The sequence below is a fragment of the Scyliorhinus torazame genome, chromosome 3 (genome assembly GCF_047496885.1).
Source record: "Scyliorhinus torazame isolate Kashiwa2021f chromosome 3, sScyTor2.1, whole genome shotgun sequence".
Classification (NCBI taxonomy): domain Eukaryota; kingdom Metazoa; phylum Chordata; class Chondrichthyes; order Carcharhiniformes; family Scyliorhinidae; genus Scyliorhinus; species Scyliorhinus torazame.
Window position 1 is genome coordinate 50,603,621 of NC_092709.1, and position 20,139 is coordinate 50,623,759.

The 20,139-nt window shown below is 45.8% G+C and overlaps 1 protein-coding gene across 1 annotated transcript in view; it reads left to right on the forward strand.

Annotated features, from left to right (window-relative positions):
- Positions 1-1,768: 1,768 nt before the first annotated feature.
- Positions 1,769-20,139, forward strand: part of LOC140409490 (uncharacterized) — a 47,073-nt gene continuing 28,702 nt past the window's right edge. Inside the window, exons 1-3 of the mRNA XM_072497902.1 lie at positions 1,769-1,823; positions 13,715-13,856; positions 13,959-13,998. Of these exons, the coding sequence (XP_072354003.1) occupies positions 13,742-13,856; positions 13,959-13,998 (155 nt within the window). The 5' untranslated portion in view covers positions 1,769-1,823; positions 13,715-13,741. The remainder of the gene's footprint in view (positions 1,824-13,714; positions 13,857-13,958; positions 13,999-20,139) is intronic.

A 20,139-nucleotide genomic window follows, 5' to 3' on the forward strand; every position in this document is an offset into this window, starting at 1 on the left:
CACTCCTCCCTGGCTGGTTCCAAACTGGCCAGCTTTATTTATGCAGGGAGTCTGCTAATGATTTCTCCGCCCCCCTCATTGGGGAAGCTCCTACTCCCACAGGATTGTGGGATTATCATTAGTCTCCAGCCAATGGTAAGCAGGCACGTTATAACAATGATGTGAATGCTTTCCTGTTAGCTGCTATCTTTGCTATGTTTCTGAGCTTGGGAACTGAAATGTGACATATTTGACCCACGCTACCTGCCATCTCCTTAAAAGGAATCGACAGCAGAGAGTGTTGAGAGATTAGGAAAATTGGATTTTAAGAGCTCTGCAATCTCAGAAATAATGGGGAATTCAGATGTCTCCAAATATATTTCTTTTAAAGTTTTGTAGGATCATACCAACATTTTATAGCAGAGCCTGGTCATTTGGAATCATCACATTTTAGCAACTCTCTGAAAGAGGTATCCAATTAGTTTCAGTCCCCTTAACTTTCCCCATGCCCTTTTAATTTTTTATTTAAAAAATGTGTCAGCTTCCCTTTAAATGCTATTATGGATTTTGTTTTTGCACGGAGCATTTGATGTTTAAGCAACCCACCTCACTTAAAAATCTCCGAATCATGCTTTCTCTTTGTTCTTTGGGTGATGATTTTAAAATCCCTCCAGTTACTGAGTCAATGAGCAGTGGAAATATTATCCTGATTTATCTCATCAAGGGGTAAAATGGGGGGAGGAAATAAATACAATAACTATCACTGTAACAAGCCAATGAACAGCTATTTTATGCTGCCTGTGTGATTTTCAGCTCATCAAGGACAAAACGGGTGGGTGTTAATCATGATTTTTGTATTTCCTCCCCCAAGAGTGGGATTAAAGGCCCCCAGAGTAGTTGCAGCTTCTCTGTGATAGGAAGTTCGTAGCTGTGTGAGTTTAGAGTTTAGCTTGAGCTTCCTAGCGGCGTAGGGTGGTGTCGTTGGAAATTCTTATTGACAGCGGCGGGAGCAGAGAATCCTCCCACCAGCGAATGGCGTGCTGCCTCCCGCCACCGGGAAACGCCAAATGAGAGGCCGGAGAATCCCACCCTAAGTGTAATTTCAGCCGAGAAAATCAGTGCGAATTGCACCGGCTGTTCCGGCACGTGTCCGACCGCGATCTTCCTGCACTTAGTCATTTTCTTGGTGGGGGGGGGGCGTGATTTGCACCAGCATTGAGAGGGGCCTAAACATGCCGGCAAGTGCATAACTTCACAGTTTTCTAAATTATATTCTATCTGACAGGTTTTTGCCCACTCACCCACCCGGTCCAGATTCCTCTGTAAACTCTTTGTGCCATCCTCAGCACTTGCCTTCCCACCTAGTTTTGGGTAGATCCTGTAGAATTGCTATCTGTCAATATCGTTACAAAAAAGCACTAATTCAAGTACAACACAGCTCTAGAAGATTTGTACTTTTAATCTAGATTCAAGTGTGCATTATTTTATAGCAAATGCTGTAGAGCACTTTCTTTTTGTTTACCAATTTATTGTAGTCAATGAGGAGCCCTGAAAAGGCAAATCAAAAGTAGTTTTATCTCCTACACACAGCCAGGAAATACAGCAACTAAGCAACACTCCAAGTCCTAGCTGGGACCATCCTGAAGTGCCGGCTCCCTCTTGGGCTGACTTTTATCTTGGGAAATTAAAATTGCACTTTTATATTTCCAGTTAACTTTTCATTTAATGCAACTTGATCATTTGCCAATAAAGCAGTTTCTAATTATTATGCTTTGCCTATCTTAGGTTACATCCATTTTTGGAACATATACCACGGTGGGAAGTTACTAGCTCACTTTTTTTGTGTAAGTTTCAAGTTTGAATTTATATTTATGTGATTTGATTGTGTTCTTTTCTTCTGCCATGATTTTCCACTTGGATGAGCAAAAGGTATGGGGTGAATATTGGAGATGTGTGTTTAGCACACAATGGATCCGCAGAGGCAGCAGGCAGGTCAGTGGAACCCCCAGGGAAATTGTGAAGGTGGTCATTTTTACTGTGTCTGTTTGGTTGTATCCAAAGTTACTGTAAGAGAGCCACAGAAATTCTACTCTACTGACTGCTTCTGGTGTTTAGCAATTGAAGGGATACATTTGGTCCAGAGTCAAACACAATTTTGTTACTATAGGAGAAACTTTAACCCCCACAAGTGGGCAGGTTTGAGTCAGACAGGAGTTAGAGTGTTAAAAAATGAGAATCCTGACACCAATCTGCCTCAAACCCTCCCACTTCCTACTTTAAAGGGGGAGGACAGCCAACTTATTCCGAAGAAGTGCATTGGCACTTTAAATATTCCAGTGATACTGTGAGCCTCATTGTTGTTCATCATAAGTTCATAAGATAGAGGAACAGAATTAGGCCATTTGGCCCATTGAGTCTGTTCTGCCATTCGATCACGGCTGATCTCATCCTGGTCTTAACTCCACCGCCCTGCCCATTCTCCACAACCGTTCAACCCATTACCAATTAAAAATCTGTCTAACTCCTCCTTAAATTTACTCAGTGTCCCTGCATCCATTACACTCTGGGGTAGAGAATTCCACAGGTTCACGACCCTTTGGGAGAAGTAGTTTCTCCTCAACTCTGTTTTAAATTCGCTACCTCTTATACTAAGACTATAACCTCTCGTTCTAGAATGCCCCACAAGAGGAAGCATCAGCTGCACGGTTACTTTATCCATACTTTTTATCATCTTGTATACCTCATCTTGCGGCACCCACAGGTACCAAGGCTGTTCATGGCTCCTGCATGATTGGATGGACGGCTCCTGGGTGACGAGGTCTATCCCTTGAAGATGTGGCTGATGATCCTACTCTGTCACCCAAGAACAGAGGCTGAGGAGAGATACAACAGGAGTCATGTCTTCACAAGAGTGGTGGTGGAGAGGACAATTGGGCTGCTGAAGGTGAACTTCAGATGCGTTGACTGATCCAGGGGATCATTACAGTATCTTCCTAAGCGTGTCTCCGTCATGGGTGTTGTGTGCTGCATCCTGCACAATCTAGCTCTGACAAAGGGAGACCCAATCGAGGCTGAAATGAAAATCGCCTATTGTCACAAGTAGGCTTCAAATGAAGTTACTGTGAAAAGCCCCTAGTCGCCACATTCCGGCGCCTGTTCAGGGAGGCTGTTACGGGAATTGAACCGTGCTGCTGGCCTGCCTTGGTCTGCTTTCAAAGCCAGCGATTTAGCCCTGTGCTAAACAGCCCCTAGGGGAGAGCAATGGGGGTCTACAGGCCTGTCATGATATGCAGACATGCAGATAATATACAGACAGGCACAGACAGGCAGCTAATGAACACAGAGAACAGGACATGACCAATGAACAGGCAGGACACTCAGGGGTGGTATCTCACTATAAAAGGCACGAGGCACTCACACTCCACCTCTTTCCACTGATGAACATCTACAGAGTGAGTCAGGGTGTATTTACAGTATCACACCTCCAGCACGTGGCTAGGAGCTAGTCTGGTTCAGTCAGACAGAGTAACCACACTTAGGTTAGCAGAGAATCGAACTCATAGAGAACTGTGCTAATTGTGCTACTGGTTCAATAAATCAGATTGAACTAACTTCAAGGTCTGGAGTATCTTTTGCTTAAAGCTGCATCCAGTTGCAGCCTGTGTTATCCCAGAGTACATAACACAACATGCTACCAGGTGACTGCTTAATCTAGGTGGTTTACCTCAGTCCATTCTGTGACGACCAGCGAATGTATCCCAGCACCACGGAGAAGATTCAGACTCCTCTGCGCATGTGCGACGACGCGCGGAGCGTCAGGACGCCGAGGTCATGACATGCTCGAACTGCGGCAACACCCACTTAAAGAAACAGTGCCCTGCAAGAGGCAGGCAATGTTTAAACTGCAGGAAGCCTGGACACTCTGCAGCCTTGTGCAGGTCTGCACCACCAGTCAGGGGCCAGCGCTCCCAATTCCGACGACGGCGCGTTCAGAGTGTGCAACAACGATTACAGGATTCTTATCCTGGCAGCGCAACGGATGCAGAGGAAGAATGCCTGGACTCCGCTTACTGTGTGGGCATCATTACCAAATGTGAATATGCCACATCCAACTCATCACAAAGTCAATCCATCCTCACTGTGGATTCTGCGGACGAATGGCGTGTGGTGGTGCAGGTCAACCACTGCTCCATTCAGTTTAAGCTGGACACAGGTGCTTCTGCCAACTTCCTCTCACAGGCAGATTTCAAACGAATCAAGAAGCCCCCCAAGGTCCTTCCAGCAGCCTGCAGGCTCCTGGACTACAACGGAAATGCCATCACGTCACTGGGATCCTGCCATCTACTCGTCTCCAACCGGAGCACCCATGCACGGTTACGTTTTGAAATTGTCAAGCCAGACAGGGCATCCCTACTTGGCGCACATGCCTGCAAGCAGCTGAACCTCATGCAGCGGGTTTACACAACAACATCCTCCAATGTGGATCTTCAGGCCGGCATTGACAACATCCTCGCTCAGTATTCGCTTGTGTTTGACGGGATGGGCACGCTGCCATATCGATACAAGATTCTGCTACGACCTGATGCCAAGCCAGTGGTCCACGCAACACGCCGGGTCCCTGTCCGCTGAGGGAGCGCCTGAAGGCACAGCTCAAGGATCTTCAGCAACAGGGCATCATTTCCAAGGTAACCAAACCGACAGACTGGGTCAGCTCGATGGTGTGTGTTAGAAAGCCTTCGGGAGACCTGCGCACCTTCATTGATCCCAAGGATCCCAATAAGAATATAATGCGCGAACACTACCCCATCCCAAAATGGGAGGAACTCACCAGTGAGATGGCACATGCACGTTTTTTCACCAAGTTAAATGCGTCACATGGATTTTGACAAATCCAGCTGGATGAGTCCAGCAGAAGGCTCTGCACCTTCAACACACCGTTTGGCAGATACTGCTATAATCGCTTGCCGTTTGGCATTGTCTCGGTATCGGAGATCTTCCATCGCATCATGGAGCAGATGATGTAGGGCATTGAAGGGGTTCGTGTGTACGTGGACGACATCATCATATGGTTCACGACCCCTGAGCATGTTTCCCATCTCCAGCAGGTATTCCGCCGTGTCCATGCCAATGGTCTGAAGCTGAACAGGTCCAAATGTTGCTTTGACATGTCGACACTCAAGTTCCTAGGTGACCAGATCTCTCAGCAGGGCGTGCACCCGGACACAGACAAGGTCAAGGCCATCGAAGTCATGAAGGTCCCTGAAGACAAGAAGGTGGTGTTGCGCTTCCTGGGCATGGTCAATTTTCTGGGCAAGTTCATCCCAAACCTGGTCTCACACAACACGGCCCCAGGTAACCTGGTGAAAAAGTTCACTGCCTTTGAGTGGAAGGCAGCAGATCAGGCAGAGTGGTTGGAGCTGAAAGCCAAGCTCACCACTGCACCCATCTTGGCATTTTTCGACCCAGACAGGGAGACGAAGATCTCGACAGATGTGAGCCAGGATGGCATCGGTGCGGTGTTGCTTCAACGCGATGACACTCCATCCTGGGAACCGGTAGCCTATTCATTGAGGGCCATGACACCCACCGAAACAAGATATGCGCAAATAGAGAAGGAATGCCTGGGTTTTCTCACTGGCATTCTCAAGTTTCACGACTATGTCTACGACCTGCCGACATTCACTGTCGAGACGGATCATAGGCCTCTGGTCCACATTATCCACAAGGACCTGAACGACATGACGCCTCGGTTGCAGTGCATCCTCCTCAAACTCAGAAGGTCCAACTTTGACTTGATGTAACGCCTGGCAAGGGGCTCATCATCGCTGATGCATTGTCCCGCTCCATCACATTGCCTAGTGAACCTTGGAAATCATCCGGCAGATTGAATCACAGATACAGCTGTGTGCTATTGCACCCTCCCGGCGTCTGATGAGAAGGTGGTTTGTATCTGCGAGGAGACAGCCAAAGACCCCCTCTTGCAGCATGTCATGCACCACCTCGCCAATGGCTGGCAGGAAGGGCAGTGCCCTCAATTTTACAATGTAAAGGACGACCTGATGGTGATTGATGGTATCCTCCTCAAGCTGGACCGGGTTGTCATTCCACTCAGTCTCCAGAGCTTGGTGCTCCAAATCCATGAGGGACACCTGGGCGTCGAGAAGTGCAGTCGCAGAGCCAGGCAGGCTGTCTACTGGCCTGGTATTAGCCAGGAAATCGCGAACTTGGTCCTGAATTGTGCTACTTGTCAATGCTTCCAGCCAGTGCAGAGCAAGGAGACGCTCCAGCAGCATGAAATCGAGACCTCCCCATGGTCCAAGATTGGCATCGACCCCTTTCGTGCAAATGGTCGTGACTACGTGTTGATTATTGACTATTTCTTCAATTACCCTGAAGTCGTGAAGCTCTCAGACCTCACATCTCGGATCGTCATCAAGGCCTGTAAGGAGACGTTCTCCAGGCATGGTATCCCACTCGCTGTCATGAGTGACAATGGCCCGTACTTCAACAGCCACGAGTGGTCTATGTTTGCCAAGTCATTCCATTTCAAACATGTCACTTCCAGCCCACACTATCCGCAGTCCAATGGGAAGGTTGAAAAAGGGGTGCACATTGTGAAACAGCTCATCTGCAAGGCCGCGGATTCTGCTTCTGACATCTACCTCGCGCTGCTTGCGTACAGGGCACCCCACTGTCCACTGGCACGTCGCCGGCTCAACTCCTGATGAACAGGGACCTGCGGACGACACTTCCAGCCATACACTTGCCCAACCTGGATCACCTCCCGGTGCTGCAGAAGGTGCAGCAGCTCTGAAACCAGCAAAAGCAGGGCTATGATGCTCATGCCACCGATTTGCCCGTGTTATCCCTGGCAGACACTGTCAGGATCAAGATACCGGATGGTGGCTGGTCTGCTCCAGCTGTTGTTGTTCGACAGGCTGCGCCCCGCTTCTATGTTATACGTATGGCTGATGGTTCTCTTGTGCGACGAAACAGACGGGCACTGCGCAAAGTTGCCTGCCCGCAACCGCTTTCTTCTCCGTTTCCGTCCATTGTTTTGCCACCTCCTGATACCTTGAACTACGAGGCAACCAGTCAGACTTCCATCCTGCCTGACAAGGCGCCGTCGTCCCCACCACCACCACCTCTCTGGTCGAGAGGTCGACAAGGATCAGACGCAAGCCCCAGAGACTGGACTTATGAACATCTGTTTTGTTTGCTATGTTCTGTTTTCTCACATTAGACAGCTGTCTTCACATGTAAATACATTCACATATGCCACCGCTTGTAAATATGTTAATATATGCTATGCCACCACATGTAAGTACGTTCCCGTATGCCAACAAAACATTTTTTAAAAAGGGTAGATGTCATGATATGCAGACATGCAGATAATGATGTACAGACAGGCAGCTAATGAACACAGAGAACAGGACATGACCAATGAGCAGGCAGGACACTCAGGGGTGGTATCTCACTATAAAAGGCACGAGGCACTCACACTCTGCCTCTTTCCACTGATGAACATCTACAGAGTGAGTCAGGGTGTATTTACAGGATCACACCTCCAGCACGTGGCTAAGAGCTAGTCTGGTTCAGTCAGACAGAGTAACCACACTTAGGTTAGCAGAGAGTCGAACTCATAGAGAACTGTGCTAACTGTGCTACTGGTTCAATAAATCAGATTGAACTAACTTCAAGGTCTGGAGTATTTTTTGGTTAAAGCTGCATCCAGTTGCAGCCTGTGTTATCCCAGAGTACATAACACAAGCGGTGATTAGTACGTTTGCAGACGACACAAATGTTGATGGAATTGTGGATAGCGATGAGGACTGTCTGAGGATACAGCAGGATGTAGATTGTTTGGCGACTTGGGCGGAGAGATGGCAGATGGAGCATAATCCGAACAAATGTGAGGTAATGCATTTTGGAAGGTCTAATGCAGGTAGGGACTATACAGTGAATGGTAGAACCCTCAAGAGTATTGAGAGTCAAAGAGATCTAGGAGTACAGGTCCACAGGTCACTGAAAGGGGCAACACAGGTGGAGAAGGTAGTCAAGAAGGCATACGGCATGCTTGCCTTCATTGGCCGGGGCATTGAGTATAAGAATTGGCAAGTCATGTTGCAGCTGTATAGAACCTTAGTTAGGCCACACTTGGAGTATAGTGTTCAATTCTGGTCGCCACACTACCAGAAGGATGTGGAGGCTTTAGAGAGGGTACAGAAGAGATTTACCAGAATGTTGCCTGGTATGGAGGGCATTAGATATGAGGAGCGGTTGAATAAACTCGGTTTGTTCTCACTGGAACGACGGAGGTTGAGGGGCGACCTGATAGAGGTCTACAAAATTATGAGGGGCATAGACAGAGTGGATAGTCAGAGGCTTTTCCCCAGGGTACAGGGGTCAATTACTAGGGGGCATAGGTTTAAGGTGAGAGGGGCAAGGTTTAGAGTAGATGTACGAGGCAAGTTTTTTTACACAGAGGGTAGTGGGTACCTGGAACTCTCTACCGGAGGAGGCGGTGGAAACAGGGACGATAGTGACATTTAAGGGGCATCTTGACAAATACATGAATAGGATGGGAATAGAGGGATACGGACCCAGGAAGTGTAGAAGATTGTAGTTTAGTCGGGCAGCATGGTCGGCACGGGCTTGGAGGGCCGAAGGGCCTGTTCCTGTGCTGTACATTTCTTTGTTCTTTGTACAACAAGGCCCAGGAGGATGACTCCAGTGATGGGTCAGAGAATGAGCTGGGGAACACACAGGATGATGACTTTGAGGTGGACAACAGGAACATTTAGAGGGTAGGGTTACGAAGGATTGCTTTGATCCAGTGAACCTTCAGCTGGGTGTCCAAGGCATGGAAACCTACTTGATCCAATGGCAAGGTCTCATTTGCAAAAAACCTTTCCTCAAGAGCACAACCCGAAACTCCTGCACCACACAAATCACTACATTTACAGACCTGTGCAGCATCTGGCCACGAGTCAAAGTATGCAGCCAACTTATTGCATTGAATTAAAGACGAGATTTATGTGACTTCACATTAACACAGAAAGAGCATACAAATATCCCAAACCTAACAGAAACTTCAAAGTAACAAATGCAAAAAATGTCGCCAGTGACATGTACCTGTTGTGCTCAAGGTGCCTTAAACTTAGCCCTGCAGGTACTGTGACTTGGTGCCCTCCCTCCTCTAACACAGCAAGGTAACTGTGCAGAGGAGCCTCTGTTGGAACCCCATGCTCCATTCCAAGGCCCAAAGGATCCTTTGTACATACTTATATCTTTGTTACAATCCCAGCTGACGTTATTACTCGACAGTCAGAACTCAGAATGGAACCCTGGCTCAATAGCCATAACGTTTTACCTTTTATTTTAGAAATATGGATGAACAGAGTAACAGGACTTCCAATTAGCATTTTATAAAGAGATAAAACCTTTATTAAGCATGAAAAGATTCACTATAACACAATAGTCCTTAACTCCACCTCTGTCTTCACAGATTTTAAAGGATAACACAAGTTACAAAATGTATCTTATACGATCATCTTCTCAAACAGCTCCTGTAAACTGTGGTCAGACACAACCCTTCTGAAACCAAGTGAGGCCACCTAATATAACTCTTGTGGATTTCTTATCAAATCCCCCAGATGATTATCACACTGTGAGCCAACTGGTCTCACTGGAACTCTGGCTTCCAAACTCCACTCACAAATGGACATCCCCAAGAATCTTCTCACAAACAATGGTTTCTCTCTGATGCCTTCACCATAGATCTACTTCCAGGATTTCAATCTCTCCTTTCAGTATTTCCCTGCTTTGAATTGCCACATGCATTCGAGCTACCATACAATCTCTCAGGTACCCAGCCATTCCAACAGACCCACTGCTTCACAGGCTGTATTAAGGTCACCAACCCTGTGGTAATTCAGATATCTGACTTCACACTCGTCAACTTCACCAGGTTTGCATCTTTCAGTTTTATCTTTAACTGGGAACCTCCCTTTGCCCCTTTCTTTCGCTTCAGTGTCCAATATCTTGTTCAATTTCTAGTTCCCTTTGTCCCTTTGACTTCAATTTTCCTGAAACTTCTCTTTTCATCCCATGGCTTCTGGAACTATCTGTTCTTTAGCTGCTGGGACTTCATTTTTTGGCCTTACTCCATTGCTCTGTTTCTCTTCTTCTGGCAATTTATGTGCGAGCTGCTTCCTCTCCAGCTTAAAATTACTCAAAAATGTTTTCTAATTTAAAGTGGCCCCTGGTTCCAAAGCAACAGCCTAGTCTTTCTTTAACACTTGTTTGTTTTCATGTCATAAACCCTCTAATCACAATGCAGGCATAGTTTGAAATGAAACCAAAACCCACAGCAGCATCTTTCTACAACATGAATCTAACTAAGGTTTTTAAATCTTTCTTATACAGAAACACACAATTAAACTTGCCTACATCTATACATTACTTTTAATATCCAAAAATGCAAATATAGATTACTTAAAACTACCTCTGTTTCCTGACACCTTGACATGGATTGGTGGGTGTGTACTAAAGAAATGAACTCTGAGGTTGCATATTCCAACAAAAGCCTGCAAAATGGTTGGGGGAGGAAACCATCGCCGGCTATCATCCTGCACCCCCCTGTTCTCACAGCTTCGTTCCCACCCACCCTGCCCAGCTCTGATAGCTACCCTCACTCCCTCCAGCTCTGATACCTCTCCTCTCCTACCCTTGCAGCTCACACCACCTCCTCCATTACTCTTACTCTGGGACCACGCCAATTTTCAAGCAACAAATGGGGGAACAGTGGGAAACTGTTGGGGAAGCACTGCTGTAAGGTGTGTGCCATGTCAGTTTATGAGTTGGTGGCTAAGAGTGTGGGATCAGGTGACTATGTGTCTTCATCATCGCTGCCTTCTTGGGCTTCCTCCACTGCCTGTCTAGGTTGCAGGTCTTGATCTATGAAAGAGAAAAGGGGCAAGTTGTAAGATTGTGGTAAGGGAGGGGAACGAAAGGATTGCATCCATACACCATTTGCAGCCTTAGGTCAGAAGAGATTGGGACTGAGGCGGTAGTGGGATGTGAGGAGAACTAAGTATGAAGATACTGTCACCACATTCTCTGCACCCATTTTTGGGGAGCTGTCTAATTTAGCCCTTTTTGGGTTTAGATTATTTCAAAGAGCAATGCTTTCTTAGCCTAGTCCCCTTTCCCAAAGCTCCGTGGCAGTCGCTACTATTTGAGTTTACCCTTCACTACACCTTACATTTGAGCTCACCACTTTCTGATATTAAGTCAGTTCGACTATGTCATGGGTAAACACATGTGAATGTTCTGGGATGCCCAGAATAGTTGATATCTGGTAATATTTCACATATTGTATGAAAGTGAATCAGAAACAATTAATTCCTCAAAAATAATTATCTGTAATCCTCCCTGTATTCATTTAGTAAGTGTCATAGTTATGTCGATAATAAACTGGACATTTTATAGATGGTAAAACTTTGTCACTAAACTCATTCTGATGTTTACTAGATAGTGAAACCTTGCAGTGTATCCATGCTGTGGGAAGAAGAGAAGAGGGAATAGTTTCCGAGTTTACTTTTGGTTTATGCTGACTCTTTCACATCCTGGGGTGGGACTTTCCAGCCCCTCCCACTGGAGGGATCTTCCCGTCCTGCCAAAGTTAAAGGAGATTTATCTGCCATGTGGAAACCCGCTACAGAGGGGCCAGCAAATCGTGGCCCAGACCTTACTTCCTGGGTTTTATGGTTGTGGTGCTATTGTGGTGCAAAAAGTGCAGAGGATACCGGAAGTCTGCAGAAGGATTTGGATAGGTTAGGTGAATGGGCTAGGGTCTGGCAGATGGAATTCAATGTTGCCAAGTGTGAGGCTATCCATTTTGGGAGGAATAACAGCAAAATGGATTATTATTTAAACGGTAAGATGTTAAAACATGCTGCTGTGCAGAGGGACCTGGGTGTGCTGGTGCACGAGTTGCAAAAAGCTGGTGTACAGGTGCAACAGGTGATTAAGAAGGCTAATCGAGTTTTGTCTTTCATTGCTAGAGGGATGGAGTTCAAGACTAGGGAGGTTATGCTGCAATTGTATAGGGTGTTGGTGAGGCCGCATCTGGAGTATTGTGTTCAGTTTTGCTCTCCTTACCTGAGAAAGGACATATTGGCACTGGAGGGAGTGCAGAGGAGATTCACTAGGTTGAACCCAGAGTTGAGGGGATTAGATTATGACGAGAGGTTGAGTAGACTGGGACTGTACTCATTGGAGTTTAGAAGGATGCGGGGGGATCTTATTGAAACATATAAAATTATGAAGGGAATAGATAGGATAGATGCGGGCAGGTTGTTTCCACTGGTCGGGGAAAGCAGAACTAGGGGGCATAGCCTCAAAATAAGGGGAAGTAGATTTAGGACGGAGTGTAGGAGGAACTTCTTCACCCAAAGGGTTGTGAATCTCTGGAATTCCTTGCCCAGTGAAGCAGTTGAGGCTCCTTCTTTAAACGTTTTTAAGAAAAAGATAGATACCTTTCTAAAGAATAAAGGGATTCGAGGATATGGTGTACGGGCTGGAGAGTGGAGCTGAGTCCACAAAGATCAGCCATGATCTCATTAAATGGCGGAGCAGGCTCGAGGGGCCAGATGGCCTACTCCTGTTCCTAGTTCTTATGTTCTTATGTTTTAGGATGCGTGTTTGATTACATGACAATGCCTGTTTACAGGGCAATTAAATTTGTGAACAAATAAAGAGCATTTCCGTATCATTCCTAAGACGGAATACAAATTCTTCAAAAAAATTTTCATTAAATTTCCAGTTTTCCTCTTGCCTTTTTGGCAAAGTTCCAGCCATGTCCAACTCTTCACTTTTGAACCCAAACTATAAAATAACTTGTTTATACTGCGGTCAATGGGGAGCAGGTTAGGTGCCGGGAATTTCAAGTCTGGATGTGACGTTTTATGCAATCTCTGATATTGCTGCTATTGGGCCCTGTTCATACATCTTTATCTGGTCGAATGCAAATCACCTCACTGCAACCTTAACATTGGTTGCCAGCACTTCATCTGAAAAGTGCTACGTTTAGTAATATTGCTGATTGCTCAGTGGATAAGTGGATGAACTGGTGCAAATCACCCAAATCCAAAGCACCTAGGGCTCAATCACTGGTTTGTGCAGTGTTTATTCGCCTCAGCCAGACATTGGTAAAGGAGTTGTCGAAGGCATCAGCATCCCTGGGTTAGGAGTCCACGTGAATCAGGATCCATCCCTCAGCTGTCTTTGCATAGATGCATTGAAGGCGAAGCTCAATAAACGCTGAGGGAGATGGGTATGTTGCTGGGGTTAATTGAACTAAGGCAGGAGGAGGCACAAATGGAGCAGAGACACCAGTAGGGACATTGGGTTGAAAGGCCTGTTGCTAAGCTGTATTCAATGTATTACTATCCAGTTGGCATATTGGTTAGAAATTCATTTGTATGAGGATGGAGTCATGGTCAAAAGCGATTGCCTGTGGGATAGCCCACCAATATTTATTGTTTAGGTTCATACACAAAGGACAGCTTCTTGGCGGAGAATGTTGGTGGATTCTTAGCATCAGTGGATTCATATCAATTAGATGCAGTGAAAGGAAAGAGGAAAGAAAAACAATTTGGCACTTTATTCATAATTTTCACGCAGTGCAAAATGCAGTAAAATATTTTAACAAATTGTATATTCTGATCAGTCTGCTGATAAAGCTACAGTAACTAGCATGGCAATTAATGAAGACAGCTCACTGCTTTGTGCTGCTGATCACCGTGGGCACATCTATATCTTCCACATCCTCCAGTACGCACTTCATGGACCTGAAACAGCCCCTCCAAAAAGTAAGGATGGAATTTAATCAAATACTCGATGTATTTTGAACAAATTGCTGGAACTGAATGTACTGTAACTAATCTTTTGAATACATTACTTTCCTTGTAAAGCAGTGACATGTTGGCGGGCTCATGAATGCAGTGTTACGAGGTAAGCTGGAAGTTATAGAAATGGATGTGATAATGAAGGTGTTGAAAATTGAACACACTGTGAACTCCCTAAAAGGAAATGTTTTATTTACTTCATGGTCTTCCGAAGTATTCCAGAATCCTGATACACTATAACTTATCCAGTATGGAATAATTGGGACCATTTTTTCTGGATTATCGAATGATGTTAGAATGTCTAACCACAAGTGTGTAAACAGGAAAGCACCTTAGAAATATGAAACAAAAACAGTAAATAAGATTATTTTACTGATCCAAATACTGTTCTTCCATATCTTCCATGTTTCTGCTCCCAAGGTACTGTACTAAAATTATGCTGATCATGTTGGGTAAATATGTGCTTTTACACATGAGAGAGGTGTGGAGAAATAGACTGACAGGGAGCGAAAGAGAGAGAGAGACCAATGGAGCGAGATGAAGAAAGAAATTGAGTGAGAGAGATGAAGGAGACTGACAAGGAAAAGCAGGCAAAGAAATTGAATGGCGTTGTAATCCTGCACGGCATTTACACCGTCACCGAATCCACCCCCCGCCCCCTAATTACCCAACATTTCCAATATCAGGTGAGTCCATGTTTCTCGATTTGTTGCAGTGTCCAAGCAGTTGAGTGGCGAGACTGTGAATGCTTGGGTCTGCTCAAAGAATTTCTGGACAACTGGTGTTTCTGGATGGGAGAGGTTATAGTGTACAAATACTCATAATTGAATCACAGAATTGTTACAGTGCAGCTGGAGGACATTCAACCCTTTGTGTGCAATCTTGAGCCTGCACCCAATGCCCACGGAAACGACGAGGAGGACGTAAAATCTTGTGAGAATTGGAAAATATGGTTCTTGCCAGAGAGATCACTATTCCCAATTTTCCCTACCCCTCGCTGGCAATGACACGAGATTCACAAAGGACTTGAATCTAAATATAATAAATTTGAATATAGCTCCATGTTATTAGCAGCCCTCCTGCCAAATGACCCCGCCTCACTAAATATTCATACCTTGCTGATGTGACAACTGGTTTGGCCAGGCATGAGGTAGTCAAGGGGTTCCCTCCAGGGGCACAGAGGTAGGTATAGCCACCAAGGGGGGGGGGGGTAGAGAGATATGCCTGGGGCACCACCCCTGGAACAGGTTGATACTGCCAGGTTGGCACAGTGCCAACCTGAATCTGCCAACTTGTGCCCGCTAATTTTTCTGAGTCTTTGCCTACTTTTCCTTGTCAGTCTCCTTCATCTCTCTCACTCAATTTCTTTCTTCACCTCTCTCCATTGGTCTCTCTCTCTCTTTCTCTCCCTGTCAGTCTATTTCTCCACACCTCTCTCATGTGTAAAAGCACATATTTACCCAACATGATCAGCATAATTTTAGTACAGTGCTGGAATGGGACCATAGTTGAAGCCACATGGGGCGGGGGGGGGGGGGGGGGTTGAGTTGATGTGTGGTGGGTGGGAGGGGGCTGGGGTGAGTGCAGACACTTGGGGGGGGGGGGAGGTGACGGCAAGGATTGTTGGGGCGTTCGTTTCCAGGAGAATGTTGGGGGGAAGAGCCCCCAACATCCCCATGATGGGGCTGGGGGCCATTAGGCTGCAGTACTGATCAGGGCACCATCTTTAAAGGGTGCCCTGATCTTTTTGGAGCCAGTTCCCGGCTCTAGACCCCCCCCACCAGAATGACAGCGTAAATCATGCCCGCTAATTTGTTTGGCAAAAGGCTCACGATTCCGTGCGAAAACTGGTCTGTTTAACTAGAGAGTTTTCTGTCTGAGCCTGACACTTTGCCAAATACTGGTAAGATTCAGCCCACTGTCCCCAGCTTTCCAAGCAAGTCACCTAGTGTAATTCCTTCACTTTCTCCCCATCACCCTGCATTGAATACCATTGTGCGAATACCACATAACAAGGACGTCAGCAGTTGGTATGGCAGGTTCACCATCACCTTCCTAATGCAAGTGTAAATTAGCCAAGAATGGTGCCTTTTCAGTGGTGCCCACATCTCAAGAGCAAATTGTTTTTTTAAAAATGCTCTAATAAAATTAGATGTTCACCTCTATGAACCTGTGTGTGTGTGCATGTATATCACTTTATACATCAAATAATTGGATTATCAAGAGATAAGTTAGTACTCTGGTGGACCAAGTACATTCTCTCTTTTCAGATAACAGTCTAAATCCCTGTTGAATACCTTGGTTGAACTTGCTTCCTCCACACTCAGGCAGTGCATTCCTGACCTTAACCACTCGCTGCCTCAAAACAAATCTCCTCCTGTCAGTTTTGCTTCTTCTATCTGTAATGATATGTATATAGTCAGGTTAGTGAAGGGTTAATTATTACATCTCTGTGTAATTCAAACACTAGAGGGCATCATCACTTCTCTGTATATAAATCAGACCCTGAGGGAATTCTGGGTATTAGTGAAAGGAGAAAGCATGATGATAGCAAGTAGGAGATGAGATTAGACAGAGTTAAAAACGAGGTTAGATCATAGTGTAGTTAGTGACTATTTAGATCAGTGTTCTTCAAACTTTTTTTCCGGGGACCCATTTTTACCAACCGGCCAACCTTCGGGACCCAACCCGGCCTACCTTCGCGACCCACGCCGGCCGACCTGAGCGACCCACGCCGGCCGACCTGCATGACCCACCTCTTACCTTGTTTGCTGCTGACAAAAATGGAGGAAATGGTTTTGGGTCCCTTTGGCCCTCATCCATGCTCCTCCAATGGAACCTGTTGGATGAAGGTGAAGCCTTCCGGTGTCGGATAGTATGGAGTCTCCATCTGTCCAAAGTTCTGAATTTTTTTCCTGTAAAATCTTATCAAATAAAACCCCCCCCGAACTTGTAAAAAAATAAAATAAAATGAGTAAAATAAATGAAAAAAAAAAGAATAAAATCCCCCAAACTTGTAAAAAAAAATGAATGAAATAAATGAAAAAAATGAATAAAACCCCCCGAATTGTAAAAAAAAATAAAATGAATAAAATAAATGAAAAAAATAAAATTAAATGAATAAAATGAAAGAATAAATGAATAAAAACCTCTACAGAACTTGTAAAACAAAAAGCTGCAACCGTTTAAAAAAATAGCGGCCGCACTGCGCATGTGTGCCCGATTATCGGCCCACGTGCGCATTTGCGCATGCGCACCAATCATTGTGCGCGCATGCGTAATGTGGCTGAATTTTTTTTTTAACATGTTCGCGGCCGCTTTCAGCCGGCGTTATGAAAAGCCGGCTGCTGCGCGGGGATTTGCGTGATTGGGAGCGCCGCGGACAACGGCTCCGACTTTGAAGAACACTGATTTAGATTATTTAGTACTGCTAGACAGATTCAATATTACTTAATTATTAACTGTAACTCAGTAGAGTGTGCAAACTTCATTTAAACAATAGTTTTATAATAAATTAGTTTTGTTTCAATCTTTTGATTGGTGGATTCTTTGTCAACAACACATCAGATCATACTGGAAGAAAAGACAAAGAACACATATTACCACAAAGGGTAATATAACACTACCAATGGCCTTAATTGGTAGAAGTACACCAAGTCTAGATCATTGATATATGTCAGGAAGAGAGAGGGTACCAACACGGACTGCTAGGGAACCCCATTACAAGCCTTCCTCCTGTCCAAAACACATCCAGTATACACTACTCTCGGTTTCCTGTCACTCAGGAAATTTTATATTGATGTTGTGTTGACCAAGACCTTACTTGATCGACTTAGGTGGACATGATAAAGACATCTGAATTTAGTACAACTACTTTATTTATCACTGGGATTTCTGAGAATATAGTACAAAGATGACTATGACTCACTACGGAGATTTAGGTATGACCCGACTGGTGAGGGAGCTGGCCAGGCTTCAGTCACTCATCACAGCGGTGCCATCATACCTTTATTTAGACGGCATGGTAGCACAGTGGTTAGCATGGTTGCTTCACAGCGCCAGGGTCCCAGGTTCGATTCCCGGATTGGGTCACTGTCTGTGCGGAGTCTGCACATTCTCCCAGTGTCTGCGTGGATTTCCTCCGGGTGCTCCGGTTTCCTCCCGCAAGTCCCGAAAGACCTGCTGTTAAGTAATTTGGACATTCTGAATTCTCCTTCCGTGTACCCTAAATGGCGCCAGTGTGTGGCGACTCGGGGCTTTTCACAGTAACTTCATTGCAGTGTTAATGTAAGCCTAGTTGTGACAATAAAAATGATTATTATCAAGATAGTTATCTTCTTCTGTGAGCTCCTGAGTGCAGGGTGGGGGGGGGGGGGGGTTCCGCAATGGTTGTTCTTCTTCTCTGAGCTCCGAGTTCAGGGTTCCCCTTCTACAATGCTTGCTCTGAGCTCCGAGCTCAGGGCCCTCCTTCTGCAATCTTCTCTGAGCTCTGAACTCAGGATTCTCCTTCTGTAACGGTGGCTCCCGGGTTGTAATGCTTTTCTTTTCTCTTCTTGCATGTCCCAAGAGCCCTTCTCTTATACAGAGTTAGTAAAGTGATCAACCACCACATGCCAATAAAATGACCAACCGTGACATGCCTTTGTCAGGTTTCTGCTCTTCCTGATATATATTAATGATATATTCACCTGTCCCCTGTTACTGCTGCTACTGTCCCTTTTATTCCATGAACTTTCCTCACAGGCCTGTTTGGCAGCACTGTATCAGACACCTTTTGGAAGTCCATGTGAACCACAACAGCATTGCCCTCATCAACCCTGTCTGTTATCTCTTCAAACAATTCCAGCAAATTAGTTAAACACGATTTTCCCCTAACAAATCCATGCTTGCTTTCCTTAATTCATACACATTTTTCCATATGACAATTAATTTTGTCCCCAATTATTGTTTCTAGAAGTTAGCCCACCGCCGAAGTTAAACCAACTGGCATGTAGTTTCTGGGCTCCCGAGCTCATAGTTGCCACCACCTCATCCCAGGCAGCACTGGCTGTCCTGTGGCTCAACCTACGGGACCCTCGGAGGGGGGGGGGGACAGGACATCCCTCCTGACCTCCACTGCGTCTAGGAGCTACCCAGGTCAGCGTCCCCGAATCTTGGGGCCCATATCCTTGGCGCCATTATTGCGAGTTGGCTGGGGTTGGCTGAGCAAGTGCAGCTTAAGTGCTACTCAACCTTGTTAGTGGGGGGTTGGCGAGCGCAGTCCCGGCGAATCAGCTGGTGAGCCTTCATTTGTGGCGAGAAGCCAGTAAGGCCTCGTTAAGTGGACCAATTAACGTTGAATTGCATTGCCAGCCTCGCTGGGCCGGGTTCCGGGGAGCTCGCAGCAATTCCCGCTCACTACCACACTTCGAATTATTTCCGGAGAATCATATCCTTATGTTTTATGATGGCACGTTGGCACAGTGGTTAACACTGCTGCCTCACAATGCCAGGGACCCGGGTTAAATTCCGGCCTTGGGTGACTGTCTGTGTGGAGTTTGCACTTTCTCCCCGTGTTTGCGTGGGTTTCCTCAGTGCTCCTGTTTCCTTCCACAGTCCAAAGCTGTGCCGGTTAGGTGGATTGCCCATGCTAAAACTGCTCCATGTCCAAAGCTGTGCAGGTTAGGTGGATTGCCCATGCTAAAACTGCCCCGTGTCCAAAGCTGTGCAGGTTAGGTGGATAGCCCATGCTAAAACTGCCCCGTTGTCCAAAGCTGTGTAGGTTAGATGGGGTTATGGGGATAGGGCGGGTAGATTGGGCACAGGTAGTGTGCTCTTTCAGAGGGTTGGTGCAGATCCGATGGGCGAAATGGGTCTGCACTGTAGGAATTCAATGGTTCTATGACTTTAAAAGACTTTGATGAAACACTAAATGCTGAAAATGAGAGTATGGCAATTCTTTCTACAATATTTATTTCAAGAATGTTTTCTTGACTCAGTTGTTTGTGGATATTTGTGGATTTATTCAAGAAACTGACCAGATATTTTCTGTAAGTAAACCTAGTGGAGTGATGTAGCGACAACAATCTCTCCCTCAATGCCAGCAAAACTAAAGAGCTGGTCATTGACTTCAGGAAGCAAAGTACTGTACACACCCCTGTCAGGATCAACGGGGCCGAGGTGGAGATGGTTAGCAGTTTCAAATTCCGAGGGGTGCACATCTCCAAAAATCTGTCCTGGTCCACCCACGTCGACGCTACCACCAAGA